This window comes from Lithobates pipiens, unplaced genomic scaffold, assembly GCF_037356315.1.
Source record: "Lithobates pipiens isolate NorthernLeopardFrog02 unplaced genomic scaffold, aLitPip1_a1.2 Scaffold_13, whole genome shotgun sequence".
NCBI classification, from domain to species: domain Eukaryota; kingdom Metazoa; phylum Chordata; class Amphibia; order Anura; family Ranidae; genus Lithobates; species Lithobates pipiens.
The window spans coordinates 301,890,645-301,909,031 of NW_027507718.1; the positions used below are offsets into that span (position 1 = coordinate 301,890,645).

At 38.1% G+C, this 18,387-nt stretch overlaps 1 protein-coding gene across 1 annotated transcript; it reads right to left on the bottom strand.

Annotated features, from left to right (window-relative positions):
• Positions 1-4,254: 4,254 nt before the first annotated feature.
• LOC143976110 (uncharacterized) lies at positions 4,255-17,981 on the bottom strand. The gene is made up of 5 exons (XM_077478573.1): positions 17,381-17,981; positions 17,235-17,279; positions 14,788-14,922; positions 11,073-11,105; positions 4,255-4,539 (listed from the first exon to the last, which is right to left on the bottom strand). The coding sequence occupies exons 1-5, from the start codon at positions 17,519-17,521 to the stop codon at positions 4,438-4,440; spliced, it is 456 nt and encodes a 151-aa protein (XP_077334699.1). The 5' UTR covers positions 17,522-17,981; the 3' UTR covers positions 4,255-4,437.
• Between the last annotated feature and the right edge of the window lie 406 nt (positions 17,982-18,387).

Consider the following 18,387-nt stretch of genomic DNA (forward strand, 5'->3'; position numbering starts at 1 on the left):
GTGCGCTGGCAGGATTGTGAAAAAAGTCCTGCCAGCCGCATCTTTGGAGCGGTGTATTTACGGCTCCTAAACCGCTCTTACCCATTTAAATCAATGGGGCAGCGCGGCTATACCACCGGCAAAGCGCCGCTGCAGCAATGCTTTGCGGGTGGCTTTAACCCTTTTTCGGCCACTAGCGGAGGTTAAAACCACCCCGTTAGCGGCCGGGTGCCGCTGCTAAAACGACGGTAAAGCGCCGACGCCCACACCGCCCCAGTGTGAAAGGGGCCTTAGGAACGAAAGGATGCTACATTGTTTGATGGAAATTAAAATTATCAACCCACAGAGGGCTCAACTCAAAAACACCCCAAAAATCTAAGTGAAAAAATTATGCAGCAGGCTAGTCCATTTTGCTGAAATTTCATTGCAGCAACTCAAAATGGTACTCTAGTTTGTATGGCCCCCGCGTATGCATACCTGACGATGTTGGGACATGCTCCTAATGAGGCGATGGATGTTGTCCTGGGGCATTTTCTCCCAGATCTGAACCAGGGCATCACTGGGCACCTGAACAGACTGGGGTGCAACCTGCCTGCATCAGTTGGACCGAAACATAACGTCCCAGAGGAGTTCTATTGGATTTAGGTCAGGTGAGGGTGGAGGCCATTCAATGATATCAATTCCTTCATCCTTCAAGAACTGGCTGCATACTCTCGCCACATGAGGCCGGGCTTTGTCGTGCACCAGGAGGAACCCAGAACCCCACTGCACCAGCATAGGCTCTGACAATGGGTCCAAGGATTTCATCCCAATACCTAATGGCAGTCAGGGTGCCATTGTCTAACCTGCAGAGGTCTGTGCATCCCTCCATGGATATACCTCCCAAATCATCACTGATCCACCACCAAACCAGTCATGCTGAACAATGTTACAGGCAGCATAACATTCTCCACCGCTTCTCCAGACCCTTTCATATCTGTCACATGTGCTCAGGGTAAACCTGCTCTCACCTATGACAAGCACAGGGCACCACCTACCAATTCTGGTGTTCAATGACAAATGCCAATCGAGCTCCATGGTGCTGGGCAGTGAGCACAGGGCCCACTAGAGGACCTCAGGCCACCCTCATGAAGTCTGTTTCTGATTGGTCAGAGACATTCACACCAGTGGCCTGCTGGCAGTCCTTATCCTGCATGAATGCTGGAGACTGGACACTGGAGAGCTATAGTTCATTGAGGGAACCATGAATGCCAACCATGTACTGTGACATACTGAAGCAAAGCATGATCCCCTCACTTTGGAGACTGGACAAACACACCTCCAAGACGACCACTGCCCTGCTTAAGTAGCTGAGGATAAAGGTGATGGACTGGCCAAACAGTCTCCAGACCTAAACCCTATTGAGCATCTGTGGGGCATCCTCAAATGGAAGGTGGAGGAGAGAAAGGTCTCTAACATTCACCAGCTCTGTGACGTCATCATGGAGGAGTGGAAGAGGACTCCAATGGCAACCTGTGAAGCTCTGGTGGACTCCGTGCCCAAGAGGGTTAAGGCAGTGCGGAAAAATAATGGTGGCCCTACAAAATATTGACACTTTGGGCCCGATTTGGACATTTTCACTTAGTAGTGTACTCGCTTTTGTTGCCAGCAGTTTAGACATTAATGGCTGTGTGTTGAGTTATGTTGAGGGGACAGCAAATTTACACTGTTATACAAGCTGTACACTCACTACTTTACATTGTAGCAAAGTGTAATTTCTTCAGTGTTGTCACATGAAAAGAATATAATAACATTTTTACAAAAATGTGATGGTTGTACTCACTTTTGTGAGATACTTTAGATATTCAAGAATACATTTCTTGTCTTTTTTTTAAATGTACATATTAACTAACTTGTACACTGCATTTTTTTTGAGGTTTCTATCAGATTCATCAAAACAATAAGCAGCCAACGAATTGATTATGAAAATAATCGTTAGTTCCAGCCCTAGTAAGCTGTAATATAATAAGTTTGCTTTAATAATTGTACAAACAGGTATGTACTCTGGGTATCGTTCCCCTGAAAGGAAATTTAATTGAATTGAAAGGACCTATCATTTTGGTTCTGATGTGCTTGTACTCTAAATTACAGCATATCTTCCATGCAGCTGCTATTGATCTTCTTAAAAGGATTCAGGGTTACTACCCTTTTATTTTTCCCAGATATGTTTTTTTTTTTTTTTTCCCCACTCATCATTTGGATTTTCTGCTGAAGTTTCTCTCACATCCTTGTACTGTATGTCTTTTATAGATTACTTGTTTTATCAGGTAACATCCATATAATATGAATGTGACAAAAAAATTGTACAACAGCCGAAGGCAACTAAGCAGTAAGCAAAATATAACATCGGTGAAAACCGTGTGTAAAGAAGTGCTGGCCTATTTTGGTCAAATAAACACTAAACAAAAAAAAAAAATATGAATAAATATAGAATTCATGTAAGCAAATCTACAGTGAAAGTAATTCTCAGGGTAAATTACAGTGATAGCCTACACAGGTATTACCCGCAAGATGTAAAAAAAAAAAAAAAGCATCTTTGTTGTAAATGCAAAAAAATAAATAGTAGTGATGAATACAATGTATAAATGTAGTGTTCCAGACAGTGCATAAAAGTGAAATTCCACACTTGGTGTACACCAAAAATAAGTCCAAAATATGTCCAAACAAAAAAATTCTCAAACTTTGTTTATAAACACACCAAGTGAAAACCCCCACTGTCCTGTTAAGGGCAAATGCTCACCTTCGTTATTGACCCTCACTACAAAGGTCACAGAATTATTTGGCACCAGGACCCAGAGGACACTTGAAGATAGAATTTGCAATGGCTTTGCCTTTCAGTATGATACAGCCTGAATGAATGACCAGCACAGCTCAATGGATCCACAATGCCCAGCTCCACAAATGAATCATCAGACTCAGTTATCAAGGGGATGCATCCAACATTAAAGCTCATTAAGGCATGAAAAATACCATATTGCTCATGCAGAAAACAATTTTATTAAAACCAATAAATTATACTCACCTGTATATAGCAATATAGGAAAAAAAAAACGCTCCTGATGATGTCAGGCACAACGAAATGCATTGGTGGAGCTAAGCAATCCTGGAGTAAACAAACTGTTGTTGGCTGGAGGGATCAGGGCTTTGTATTGCATTCCTGGGTTTACTCCTCCAAGACAGCGCTGTTATCTATTATAAGCAACTATTATGAACAGCAGTTTTTCTTCCTATATGCATGTGAGTGTAATTTATTGGTTTTAATAAAAATATTTTCTGCATAAGCAATATGTTTTTTTTTTTCTTGTGTTTACCTAATGTAAGCAGACCCTTAGGCCCCGCTAACACAACACATTACCATGTGTTAAGGCAGAAAATGTTTTAAATCATTTGTTTGTAGATAAATTCAACCCCTGTTAGTCCTGGGTACCACTGTCACTGGAATAGAAAGTGACTGAAAAAAGAGTTTCATCCTCAATAGACTTTAATATGTAATATTTTAAATGTACCTATTTTAAATATATATATATAGATATATATATATATCTATATATATATATATATATAATATATATATTTTTTTTTTTTTAGCCGATAGTATTATAAGGAGACAAATTGTGAAAAGTTGACTGCACATTTCCTTTCATTTTTTTTTTTTTTTAATATGTATTTTTTACTTTCATCTTCTATAATGGAGGGCAACTGGGGACAGCAAATTATAAGGGCCATTGATACGTATAGTAGCTGGTAAGGCAGTGATCTCTTGTAACATGGCAGTGACATGTTTCTTGTAACACGTGTTTTACAGAATGTCCCTGGCCTCCATCCATACCTTTGGCATACAGTCTATGACCATCACTCATAGTATGTAATTTGATGATAAAAGGATGGCAATTAAGGCCCTTTATATCTTTTTAGTCTACCACCCTTGTTATATAGATGACCTGTTTGTTGACAAAAACTTTTGGAACACTTTAACAATGATATATTGTTAATACAATCTTTTGTATTTGCACCTAAATGTACTGTATATAACTATATACTACAAACCTTCATAATCTACATAATCTGTACTCATCCTATAACAACTGTAGTTCACAGAAGATAAAAATGTTCTCTGAAAACACCAACCCAGTCCCCAAGAACATTCACAGAAGATATAGCAATAATTACGGCATAGTAAAACTTGGAAATTCTAGAATAAAGTAGTTTATCAATTTATTATTTTTTGAGGTGAGTTTCAGTAAAATAGCCACGTGATGTTCATTTGTATATACATTGATCACAGCTTGTCAGTCAAAATAAATAAGTGGCAATATAATAATTTAAGGACAATATAAAATAAATATGCTATTTAAATAAATATATAAATATTTAAATAATACATAGCAAAAATAAATAAATAATGCAAACAACATATAACTATAGTTCTGCAGTCACACGCTGCAGAAGGTTTAACAAATCAGCAAGGAAAATCGAGACGGTCTTCTTTTCTCTAGGAAAGTCACATTGATTGCACATCTCCTACAAATAAAAAGATAAATATGTCAGTCTTTTACTTATATATACTGTTCATAATTTAGCCATCACACTAATTAGTTTTATGGCAGTAGATGTACTAAACCATGTTTTCAAAAACGGGGCTAAACAAATGCAGTCCACATGTGCAAACCCCAGGCTTTTACGCACGTAACTCTTATTTTAGCAATCTGATTACACCTGATAGGTATGATTCTCTGTATAAGTTATAGTATCTTTTAGCAGCAGCAGCAAAATATTGTACTGTATATTATTGTTTTGTCTGACTTAATAAACCAAGAATGTCTGACATAGAAACCTAACATTTCATAAGCTTGCATCGTCCATCTATTAGTTAAGATAATATATGGTATCACATGAATACTAAACAAAATATTTAGCAGATAGTTAACCAGTTCCCGACCAGCGCACGCCGATGTACGTCGGCAGAATGGCACGGGCAGGCATATTGGTGTACAGGTACGTCCAATATTTAATGTCGCCCTGCCATTGCGAGCCCGCCGCCAGCGGCGCACTCCCGCGCTGGTTGGGACATCCGTTAGTCCGGTCGCGGGTCCCGCGGACTTGATCACTGCGGGCATACCCGCGATCGTCTCATGGGGCGGCTGAATGAAGAGATGCCATTGTAAACAGCATCTCTCCATTCTACCTAGCAACTAGTGACGCTGATCTCTGCTCCATGTGATTGGAGCAGAGATCAGTGTTCACCAAATGAAAGCCCAGCCCCCAACAGTTAATAACACACCCCTAGGAACACTTAACCCCTACAGTGCCACCCACTGGCAGTGTCTTTTACACCCTTCACTGCCAGTGTCTTTACACAGGAATCAGTGCATTTATATAGCAGTGATTGCTGTATAAATGACAATGGTCCCAAAAATGTCCGATGTGTCCACCATAATGTCGCAGTCGCAATAAAAATTTCTGATCACCGCCATTACTAGTAAAAAAAAATTATTAAAATTATCCCCTATTTTGTAAACGCTATAACTTTTGCCCAAACCAATCAATAGTTGCTTATTGCGATTTTTTTTTTTTACCAAAAATATGTAGAAGAATACGTATTGGCTTAAACTGAGTGAAAAAATGTTTTTTTATATATTTTTGGGGAATATTTATTATAACAAAAAGTAAAAAATAATGCGTTTTTTTTTTCAAAATTGTCGCTCTATTTTTGTTTATAGCGCAAAAAATAAAAACCGCAGGGGTGATCAGATACCACCAAAAGAAAGCTCTATTTGTGGGAAAAAAAGGACGTCAAATTTGTTTGGGAGCCACGTCACATGACCGCACAATTGTCAGTTAAAGCGGCGCAGTGCCGAATCGCAAAAAGTGGTCTGGTCTTTGGCCAGCAAAATGGTCCGGGCTGAAGTGGTTAAAGTGTTACTAAGCCCACAACAGTAAAATCAGTCTGTATATGCAGTATAACAAGCATGCTATGTTATACTCACGGTGGACCCTAAGGGGTTAATCCTCTGCATTGTGTAAAAAGGCTATTTGATCCTGGCATCTCTGATCCACCTCTCCTTCCACTGAACCCTGATAATTTTCTGATAACACCGAGCCTATGGCATCAAGCTGCACATTCTCAGTTTGGTGTGTATTGCTAGAAAAGTTTTTTTTTTTTTCATGAGGAAGCGCATGTGGCCAATCAGCACTGTCCAGGCAGAGGGTCAAGGGTCTTGCAGTCTCATAGGGCAGTCAGAAAACTCCTACTACAAGCTTTAACCAGTGCTTGGCTGGACACTGATTGAAGTCACAAGCCTGCTATATACTGCTGATAAGAAAGGGTAGTTCGTTTATATTTAAAATGGTTTTAATGTCAATTTCAGTTTTCAATGTAAAGTCAACAGTGGGTATTTGAATAATTTAAGTTATAAATGTCACTTTACTTTTTTTTGCTCACACTGTTACTTGTAGCATCTCTGTAAATGGAAAGCTTTACTTCAGCCATAAGTGCTAATACTGAAAATGTAAGGTGTCTTTACAACAAATTCTACATGTTAGTGCCACAGCCTTGAAAGATACTTTGTGTGGTCACTTGAAAACAGGAAGTTGCTCTCCCTAGAAAGCACAGCTCTTTTAAGTAGAACTATGGCCTCTCAATAGTTAACAAATAAAAAAAAATCAGCATCTAATTATTAATACATCTGCACAGGCCCCCTGCAATGTCCCACAAATGCCTGCCAATGGCATCCACCATTGCAGCTTCCTGTGGTGGTGAGAGAAGCATCTTGCACTGCTCCTGAATTTAGAGCAGTGATACCACTCTTATGTAGGCTTTTTCTGTTTGCACATCAGTGGGATTAAAAAAGTTGCCAGCGGTGTGGCTATCGACTGATCCACAAGTTTGTAGTGTATTCTGTTTACTTTTATGAGGCTTGTGCATCACATATTAACCACTTGACCACTGGGCACTTAAACACCCTTAATAACCAGACCAATTTTCAGCTTTCGGTGCTCTCACATTTTGAATGACAATTACTCAGTCATGCAACACTGGACCTATATGAAATTTTTGTCCTTTTTTTCACACAAATAGAGCTTTCTTTTGGTGGTATTTAATCACTGCTCGGTTTTTTATTTTTTGTGCTATAAAAGAAAAAATACAGAAAATTCTGTATAAAAATGAATTTTTCTTTGTTTCTGTTATAAAATTTAGCAGATTAGTAATTTTTTCTTCATAAATTTTGGCCAAAATTTATACTACTACATATCTTTGGTAAAAATAAGTACAAATTGGTGGATATTATTTGGTCTTTGTGAAAGTTATAGAGTCCACAAGCTATGGTGCCAATATCTGAAAATTGATCACACCTGAAGTACTGACGGCCTATTTCAATTCTTGAGACCCTAACATGCCCAAAAAGTACAAATATCCCCCAAATGACCCCTTTTTGGAAAGAAGACATTCCAAGGTATTTAGTAAGAGGCATGATGAGTTTTTTGAAGTTGTCATTTTTTCCCACAATTCTTTGCAAAAATCAAGATTTTTTTAACTTTTTTTTTTCTTCACAAAATTGTCATATTATCAGTTTATTTCTCACACACAGCATATGCATACCACAAATTACACCCCAAAACACATTCTGCTATTACTCCCGAGTATGGCAATACCACATGTGTGAGACTTTTACACAGTGTGGCCACATACAGAGGCCCAACATGCAGGGAGCGCTATCAGGCGTTCTGGAGCACCCAGGACAATTCTGACATTTCTCTCCTACATGTAAAAATCATTTATTTGCTAGAAAATTACATAGAATCCCAAAACATATATGTTTTTTTAGCAAACACCCTGGAGAATACAATGGTGGTCGTTGCAACTTTTTATCTCGCACGGTATTTGCGCAGCAATTTTTCGAATGCTTTTTTTGGAAAAAAACAGTTTTGTGCTTAAAAAAAAACACAGTAAAGTTAGCCCAATTTTTGCATAATGTGAAAGATGAAGTTACGCTGAGTAAATAGATACCTAACATGTCACTCTTCAAAATTGCACACGCTCTTGGAATGGCGCCAAACGTCGCTACTTAAAAATCCCCATAGGCGACTATTTAATTTTTTTTTACTGGTTATATGTTTTGAGTTACAGAGGAGGTCTAGGGCTAGAATTATTGCTCTCGCTCTAACGTTCGCAGCGATACCTCACATGTGTGGTTTGAACACCGTTTTCATATGTGGGCGGGACTTACGTATGCGTATACGTATTTTTTTTTTTTTTATTGTTCATTTTACTTTATTTATTTTAGTTTGACATTTTTTTCCCCAAAAATAAATTTTTTGATCACTTTTATTCCTATTACAAGGAATGTAAACATCCCTTGTAATAGGAATATGGCATGACAGGTCCTCTTTACAGTGAGATATGGGGTCAATAAGACCCCGCATCTCACCTCTAAGCTGGGAAGCCTGAAAAAAAAAAAAAGATTCTGGATTTGATTGTATTGGCAAGTCGGTAGAAGCACCGGAGGGCGGCGGGAGGGGGGGGGGTGTCTATGGCTGGGTATTGCAGGGTATCACCGACTATGGCTGGGTATCTCAGAGTATGGCTGGGTATCTCAGAGTATTGCGTTGCAGAGCATTGCAGGATATTGGCGGGTGTTGCAGAGCATTGCAGATTGTTGCAGGGTATTGGTGGGTGTTGCAGAGCATTGCAGATTGTTGCAGGGTATTGGCGGGTGTTGCAGAGCATTGCAGATTGTTGCAGGGTATTGGTGGGTGTTGCAGAGCATTGCAGAGTTTTGCAGGGTATTGGCGGGTGTTGCAGAGCATTTCAGATTGTTGCAGGGTATTGGTGGGTGTTGCAGAGCATTGCAGAGTGTTGCAGGGTATTGGCAGGTGTTGCAGAGCGTTGCAGGGTATTGCAGAGTGTTGCAGGGTATTGGCAGAGTAATGGCAGGGAATTGAGGGGTTAATTTTCGGTGAGCAGCGATGTGGGCACTGTAGATGCAGCCCACATCGCTGCTGACACCGATCTCTTCCCCCTCCGCTGTTCCGATCAGTACAGAGAGGGGGAGGGAGGAACCGGCATCATAACATGACGCCGGTTTGTTTACAAGTGATCACTCCGTCATTTGACGGAGCGATCACGTGGTAAACGGCCGCTATGTTTACCGTGATCCGTGATGGTCACGGATGCTCTCGAGTGCGCGCGAGAGCGGAATTCTGGGAGGACGTCATATGACGGCCTCCCAGAGTTAAGAAACCGCCCTGTAGCCGTCATTTGGCTATAGGGCGGTTGTTAAGTGGTTAACTGGATTTAGTATCAGTTTAGACTTCCATACAGGAACCTTTAGTTGTGTTTTACGCAGAATGTACAGACACACTATGGGGTTCATTTATTAAAAGCAAATCTACTTTGCACTACAAGTGCTTTGCAAGTGCACTTGGAAGTGCAGTCGCTTTAGATCTGAGGGGAAGATCTGAAATGAAGGGAAGCTCTGCTGATTTTATCATCCAATCATGTACAAACAAAAATGCTGTTTTTTATTTTCCTTGCATGTCCCCTTCAGATCTACAGCGACTGCACTTTCAAGTGCACTTGTAGTGCAAAGCGGATTTGCTTTAAGTAAATAGCTATTTACAAATACGCCAAATTATAAGGTGCTGTATGACACTGAGCCCCCCAGTGAGGCTTTGAAATTGTGCTATTTCAGTGTGATTTGCACTGCTGATTGTATTGTGTCTTGCAACTTCAGTCTATACAAGTCGCAATGAAATCAGCAAAAAGTAGTGCAGGAACCTTTTTCATAATTGCTGTGACACGAGCGACAGCGATATGAACGGTTCCATTGCTGGAAAAGGGATGCAACTTGTCATGCGATTTCAAACTGTCAAATTTCATGACACGTCGAATCAATGTGAATGGGGGCAAAGCATTTCAGTGGTTCCCAAATATTTTCCTAGAACTGCGCTTCATGTAAATAATTCTGTATTGTGTAAACTTACATCTCTATGCTATACAACTCTCTGCAGGTAATGCTGCTCATTAAACTGTGGGTGGTGGAGGAACATAAATAATGTTCTATATGATTATATTCTATATAAACAGACTGCAAGAGACTTTAGTCGATTGAGATGGAATTCCTTAGAAATCAGAATTAGAGGCATGAAAATTAGTTGTTCCTTAAAGATAACATTAAAGGTAACCGGACAAAATGACACAGGGAATATGTGCTCCAGCAAACTAGACTGTCTCTAGCTCTGCGCTGGAAGAGTGTGGAACTGTGTATCTTAACATAACACATTTTTTACTTAGCTAGCGATTACTCCGCTTCTAGTTTCTTATATGTCTTGGATGCACCAAGGTTTCCCTGTCTTAATTTTTTTTTTTTTTTACTTAAACGTCCCCCCCCCCTTTCTAAATCATTTTCTAACTACCTGAGGGCACTCTGATCTGGTCATGTGATCTCTCCAGCAGCCGACTTCAGGGGAAAGGAGACATCGGCGACAACAGATGGAATGCCTGGGCAGTAATGTTACCCATAGGCTTCTGTTGTCGGCTGTCCCTCCTCTACCCTGAAGCCACTGCTAGGAGCTGATCACATTACCAGACTGGAGCATTCTGAGAATAGGTAAGCATAAGCATATTCCTTTCACAGGTTAGTTAGAATAGGACTTAGGAGCAGGCTTAAGCATAGTTGGGCAATGTCCTAGAATTACAAATTTAAGTGAGGGAAAAAAAAACTCCACCAGAACAAGACTAAAGGAGAAATATTTCAACTGGGACACTTGTTGCACTGACAATCGTCAGAGAGTGGACTACATTCACTTTAGAGAAACTTTTTCACTTCCTGTCTTTGGGATAGGAAGTGAAAACTAATCATTGAGATAGAGATGGCCAAAAAACGAGCTTAAACTCATATTTCTTTATCTAAAACTAAAGAAAACAAGTTTAGGCTGTTTATATATTTTAACATATTTATATATGCGAGAAAATAAATTACAATAAACCACTGTAGAGAAAGAAAGTCAGGATTGTCTGGCTTGTTTTGTAAAAAAGGTTGTAAAATAATTACCTTTGGTTTGACTTCTGGATGTAAAGTTTTTACCTAAAAGTATGAAAGAAACCGTTACCTTGGAGAATCTGAGATAAGACATTTTACAAGTAATATTATGCTTGCTTCCTAATTAAAAACCAATCCTGTCTGACCTGAACCCAAATTAATGACCTGTTATTGTGCAGTTCAAGCTTTATCTGTAATTAACACTAAGTTTAAACATAGAGGTAATCATGATTATGGGAACATGGTACCACAGCATTCTGGTTTAAAGGTCAATGAACATCCTTGTAGCTGAGTTATCTGACCTGACATCCTGCATTTGGCATATACAGAGAAAGAAGGGGAGAAAAAAGTCTCCTTTCTGAAAAAGTGCTTCTATTTTACCATGTAAGACTAAGAACTTTTCATTACAATCGGACCATGCTAAAGATCTCTCTTGTGGAAATGGATGTGAAAAGTATCCAGGTGGAATTTGCGATTGACAAGATAGAAACCTAAAATATGCTCATGGCAGCAGAATTGTGGGTAACTAAAGAAGTTAAGCTCATGATCTATTACAGAGACACTAGAAAGCAGTAGTAAAGCCAGTTGTGTAAGCAAATATTGGCACATGAGAATAGCTTGAAAATGTAATTGTGAAAGACTTTAGGTTGGTCCTATACATGTTTTAGAAAACCATTTGGTACCTTAGAAGTAAAGGCAGAACCGTGTAAAGGCTGGGCTAAATTAGAGCTTGTAACTCTTGAGAAAGGTAAGGAGGAAAGAGAAAGGTAAATTCAAAGACTGTGATCTCCTGGGGGAGGAAATGAGTAGCTTGGCTAACATATTTAAATATTACATTACAATTGACCAAAGTGCGTATTACAACTATTGGAGTATCCGGGCTCCCAGGAAAGTTTATGCTAGGGTACTAGGAAGGAGAGGTCTACCCTATGGCTGAACTTCAGCATTCAGGAGAATAATGCGTTTTTTAAATGAGGCTTTTTGTGGGGGGCACATGGAAATATGTCTGTATAATCTAACTGGTATTCTTTTAACCGTGATGGAGTAGGAAATGAAAAAAAACATCCCTGTCAGATTTTTTTTTCTGTCTGTATTTTGTTGGGAAGATCTCAGTTCACTTCCTGTTCCAGAGAGTCAACAAGGATTAGGAAGAAATCTCTCCACTGTGAGAGGGAATCCCCTTAATGATGGTTCTCTGACTAGATGTTTCCATTGGGCAATTTTCCCTCTAGTCCTGTTGCAGTAAAAACTAAAACTTTGGATTTCTTATCACATTCGGTCCTGCTAATAATTGTCAATGGTGCAAATAGAGTGAACCACCCCAATGGGGATACAGACAGCAGTTACAATTCTGTCGGGTTCCCTCACCTAGGAATATACTACAAAGCCACACTAGTAACAAAGCTATTGGATTGGATATTTCATCCTAAAGACAAACTTTGAGTCCCTGTAGAATCTGCATCAACTACAGTTCCTCTGACCTCACTACCATGGGTCCTTCCAAAGAATTTTTCTCCCTCTGCCACCTCTTCAATCTGCATATCTACCCTGCTAGAAGTGTGGGCCGCATTGTTGAGAGGGCCTCAAATTTCCTTGTAGGTATCCTGTGACTCCTACCATGAGTAACCTGGCTTTCTCCTCAGGCTATAAAACTACCACATTTTTGAAGTGATAACATGGGAATCTATCCACACTCTGCAAAGCCTTGCAAACTGGCTGGCTGGAAAACCTGTCACCATTTTTGGCAGCTGATCAAGCACCCCTCCCAGGTCATTGGCTTCATTACCTCCATGAAATGCTTTATCTCTCACTTTCAAAAACTGGGAGATATCCATAGGAACCTTACACAATTTGAAGCTCTTTGTTTACAGTCCCAGACCCCTACTTACATTGTTTTCCAACTGTAGGCTATATTCTTGTCTCTGAATATTCCTCCTTGCATTTTTTCTCAGTATGGGAGAGGGAACTGAACTTGAATTTCATTGATGAAGACCTCCAAAAATCATTTATAGTAACGCACTAAGAACTATAAAATATTTGCACTAGGGTATAGGTGGCATGTCCTCTTGCATAAAATATTTCCCTCAGTACCTGATTACTGTTGGCAGAGTCCTGCCCCTGAATCTTACCCTTCTAAACAAAGATCTTTGTGATATCATACACAAGGAAATTTACATAAATGAGTTAACATTCGGGTCTTTCTGTTAAGGGACCACCTGAAATCGCCCTTCTCTCTATATTCTGGGGATCAATCTCGAAAGGGGGTCAATTGAGATGTATTAAGAGAGTTATTTTAACTACCCGTGTTATTTTACAATATGATTCCTGTCCAAAATTTCAATTTACAGATGTAAGTATTGCAATGGTTTGGACATGGTTATTTTAATATTAAAATAGGCCTGTATTTCTCCTCTCCTCAGTAGACACCTCATAGACGCACAGTTATTGCCAGGTAAAAGATAGAGATATGTTAAGGAACTATAATATGACTGATGATAGGTATGATTCTATCCCTGTTGCTTCTGATTGCCTTGAGAAGGCTTGCAGAGTCTAAGGATGGTTGTTGGCAGGATGGATTTGAGCAGTTTTAAAAATATGCAATTTCTTGCTACAGATTAATTAAATAAGAGTGGGTGAAGCTGGGAGTGCATTTGCAAGATTTTATTTTGTATATAATTCCCAGTGTTGGGAATTCTAATATCCCTGTGTTGGCCCAGATCTCAGATTGGGTGTACCTGGCTAGGAATCTACTGAGTACTGTGCAGGATTACTTTGTATATACTGTACACATTTGAAGACAAAAGTTCATCTGTAATCCTATTTTAAACTTAACTAGTAGTGGAACAGCACTGTAGCCATACCATAGAACTACTGAGGTTAATATATAAAAGTAAGTTTACATTTTACTAGTAATGTTTTACAGCATGACAGTTTAGAATGCCCCAACACTGAAAGTACAGAAATGAAATGAAAGAGAAAAAGGAGTGGCCACACCACAGATTTCCCAGGCAAAGAACGACTGACCCTCATATGTGACTTGGATCAAGACTGTGGCTTTACACACATTAGTTATTAATTTCTAGTCATCATACACAAGGAACTTTACATAACATTTATAGGTACAAGTGTGACTTCTATATGTATAAAATAATTTAGATTCCTTCATGCAGGGAATTCTTTTATAGAATTGTCTATTCATATATTGTAACCTGCAGTATTGTAAAGAAGTTCTAGAAGTCTATAAGGAACATTTATCAAGCAATTTAGCAAAAAATACTGTGTGTATTTTCAACCCCTGGGCCTATAACTCTGGGCAGTAGAGACAGTTTTGCACATGTCGGCAACAGATTATTCACTGTTGGTGAGAGGGTTTTCCCTGTAAACACAAGCAAAATGAAGACGTGGTCTGGGCCAGGTTTTATATTGAAACAGTGCTACATTAGAGCAGCAGAGTCAAGAATATATGAATCAATAGTAAATATGTATTGTGTTCCTCCTTAGTATTACCTTGCTGTGCCACAGAATTGATTAATGTTGTATGTATTGCTTTTTTTTTGTTTGAATAAACCCTTTTTTGTCTTGTATGTATTGCTTATTTATCATGTTGTATGCATGCATGCACGCAAGGATGACTTGATACATTTATGAGGTGAACTATAGAATACAAATCACAATCATTGCAAAAGAACTAAAAGGAAGTAGTTTGGCTAGTATTTTGTTCTCTTACCAAATATGTACGTATATTGGTATTAATGTTTCCAAACATTTTTTTTTCATTTATTTGTCTAGGAAATTTAAGAGAATCATATATACGATCCAGCAGGTCAACAACACAGGCGAGGGCATTCAATGAGCAGTTTTCCTAAAAGAACAATTATGAACAGTCATTTTAAAGTATATAATGAAATACTGCAGTTGACTAATGCTACTGTATACATTCAGAATCCTATCTTTGTGTACAAAGACATACTGTACTAAAGAAGTACAGATATTCTAAGTATTCTTTTCAATTATCCATATACTGTGAAATAAGGAGGAATTTTTGACAGCTGTTGACATCAAGATTGGTGCTTCATTTAGACATTGATAAATAAAGCCAATTGACCATACATATACCAGCATAGATTAAAATTTAAATGTATGGACTGCAAATTATTTATTTTTGAAGAACAACTGTTTTGGCTACACATGCTGTATTTTTCAGCTATAGATACAGTCATGTTAAAAAAGAAAACATTTTAAAATCTGTTCCGCAAAAAAAAAAAAAAGATATATAATACCTTAGGGTAGACCCCAAACCCTTAAGACATAGTGGGGTTGTTTTATTAAAACTGGAGAGTGCAAAATCTAGTGAAGCTCTGCATAGAAACCAATCAGCTTCTAGGTTTTTTGGCCATAGCTTAATTGAACAACCTGAATTTAGCAGCCGATTGGCTACCATGCACAGTTGCACCGGATTTTGCACTTTCCAGTTTTAGTAAATCAATCCCGATGCACAGAACTGAGACATCCCTCAAATGTGAAGGAAAAAAAAATGCTGTGGAACTCAAATGGTCTTTACAAAGAAAATTGCATGGCAGCTCAAGTGGTTTATGAAGAGATAGATATAAAAAGTATATAATTATGTATATGGCCAACTTCAGTGCTGAGTAGAGCAATATACTAACTAGAGTGCTTTAATAGAACCTGTGTCTCTGATAAGCAAATGAACATCAAAGTATACTTTCATTCACAGGTTAACAAAAACACAACATGCCAAACCACAAGTTCCTCAAAGCACTGGGCTTGCTAACATACATTTGCAGAGTTCAAGTATGTTGATTGTATAAGCCTGTTAGAATTCTGAGAATATGTAAAGGGCTATACTATCCTAGGCAACTGTATTGTAATACATAATTTATTTTAAAAAAATAAGGAAATTAGTTTAATAGGTTTAGCATTAAAACAAAAAAAAATAGTATAGAGCAATGGTTACAGTATAAATGGAGATACCAAGATGGACAGATTGAAATATCTGTCCATTTTCAAATTTTTTAGAAGATTGTAAGGAATACTTGACAATGGTCACATAGAAGCACCAAAATTCTGTTTATTGCATAATCTTGTCAACTTATCAACTGTAAAAAAAAAAAGCACCACCTTTTTATCTTCAGTTACTTTCAGAATAAGGTAAGAGGCCTGCTAAGGTTATTCACACCTAACTGCCTGAATCCATGTTAATACCAAGTGAAAACATTTGTTGGCCAACTCCGTAGTATTAAAGCCCAACTCTGGGCACCATCATTTTAATAGTTTAAAATATGCTGGTATGTATTCACCTTGGCTGCATATTCATTTCTTACTAGATTTTAGAAAACTGCCCTAAAATATTTTTTTAGTCTTCCAGAACAGTACATCTGCCACTGTACTTCTGTCCACTAACCACATGAGAACTCCAGGTCGGCAGGCACCCCACTAGAGTCGTGTATGCCCCATCTCCACTTTGCAACCACATTTAAACACATGCTTGCACCTTTGAAGCCTTTAGTATTATGGTGCCCAGAGTTTGGGCATTAAAAAGCAAGCTTTCAAAACACATAAGACAAGATGCAATGGTATTGATTTACTAAAACTGGAGATTACAAAATATGGTTCAGCCGTTCATGGTAGCCACTCAGCTTCAAATGTCAGCTTGTTTAAGTAAGCTTTAGCCAAAAAAAAAAATGGAAGCTGATTGGTTTATGGGCAGAACTGCACCAGATTTTGCATTCTTCAGTTTTAGTTAATCAACCCCAATGTCTACCAGCAATACCCTAGTTGGTTAATACCCTAGTTGGTTTTAAAGTTTTGCATTAACCAATAAGCAGTATTAATATAGCTCATGTTCTAGATGGCTAAATCAGTAGATTCTGTGTATATATTGTAATAGTTTATGCTTTTGAATAAATATATACAAATAATTGTATTTAGTATCCATGTTAGTAAAACTATACATGTATTGAGATTAAGTTGCAAAAATAAAATATATTTGTATAACCTTGCATGCATCTAAAAAGAAATAACAGTAATTCCAGTACAAATATTAAGGGGTAAGACAATGTAAATTTAAAATTACTTTATCAGTCTGACTAATTTCCTTAAGATTAAGGTAGGGATATATATTCTGGGCAAGGCAAGCAAAAAATAAAGACTTACCGGAACGTTTTGCGGCATTCTGTATCTTCCAATAATCTGTTTTATCTAGGAACATCATAATAAAAGATTTAATATATTTAGGAAAAGTTAGTGATAAACTGGTACAAATCCCCAAAAAATTCAAAAAGCTGCACAAATTTACTTACGTTGATCGATTCTTTCAATGTTTTGACATCTTCAGTTGCAGCTCTCAGAATATCATTTCTGTTGTCAGCAGCACCCGAGGACTCTTGTGAAAAAAGAAGCAGAGTTACCACCAGCAAACCAAATGCTTGAATCTTGCACATTGTAATCAAGTATCCAGTTAATCAGCTTGCAGCTACTATTCAAATAATGCTTACATGATAAATGCAGGTACCAAAGGAGAATTTATATGAATATTTGTGGAAATAAAACATGAGGGTGGGAAGAGAAAGTTTAGATATTACAAGTAGTTGTAGACAGCTTTAAATGTGAGGCCATAAATGTTACTTTCTTTTCCCTCCTTGATGACTCTTTGGAATTTCTTCACAAGTTTTAGCAGCACAGAATGGATGTAGGTAAAATCCCTCATGGTTATTATTAACCCACACTGACAGTCTTCAACTTTTCTTTTCTAATGCATGACGTTTCTGTGAGCCAGTTTTTCCCCCTTGTTCCATGTGCCACCTCCAGGCATAGGGCTAAAAAATAAATTATTAATTTACCTAATCATTTCCTTATTATTTGTAATACAAAAAAACGCGTGTAAAATTCAGAAACACACACTACTATTCTAATCAGGTTGAAGAGAATACCTCTGAAACAACTTAACAGGAAATGCTTATTTCCTGTTCAAGAGAGGCTTTTCCACTCTATATAGACACTGTGGAGTAGAGTTACTTACAAAAGGACCATTACAATCTTTTTATTCACACTTACAATGAAGTGGACCTGTCAATAAAATTCACACATCTTATGAAGTCCAGTGGGCACATCAGCATTACCAGTGATGTTTTAATACCAAAAAAAAAAAAAAACGACAGAGTTCCATAGTGTTACGGCACAAATGGCAAGTTCTCTGACTGCAGGGATATTTGTGAATGTTTGACATCATTAGAGACTGCAGTATCTATAGTTTTCAATCTTATCAGTAAGCTACAAGGGTGATCATAGAGTAAAACCTAATGCGAGA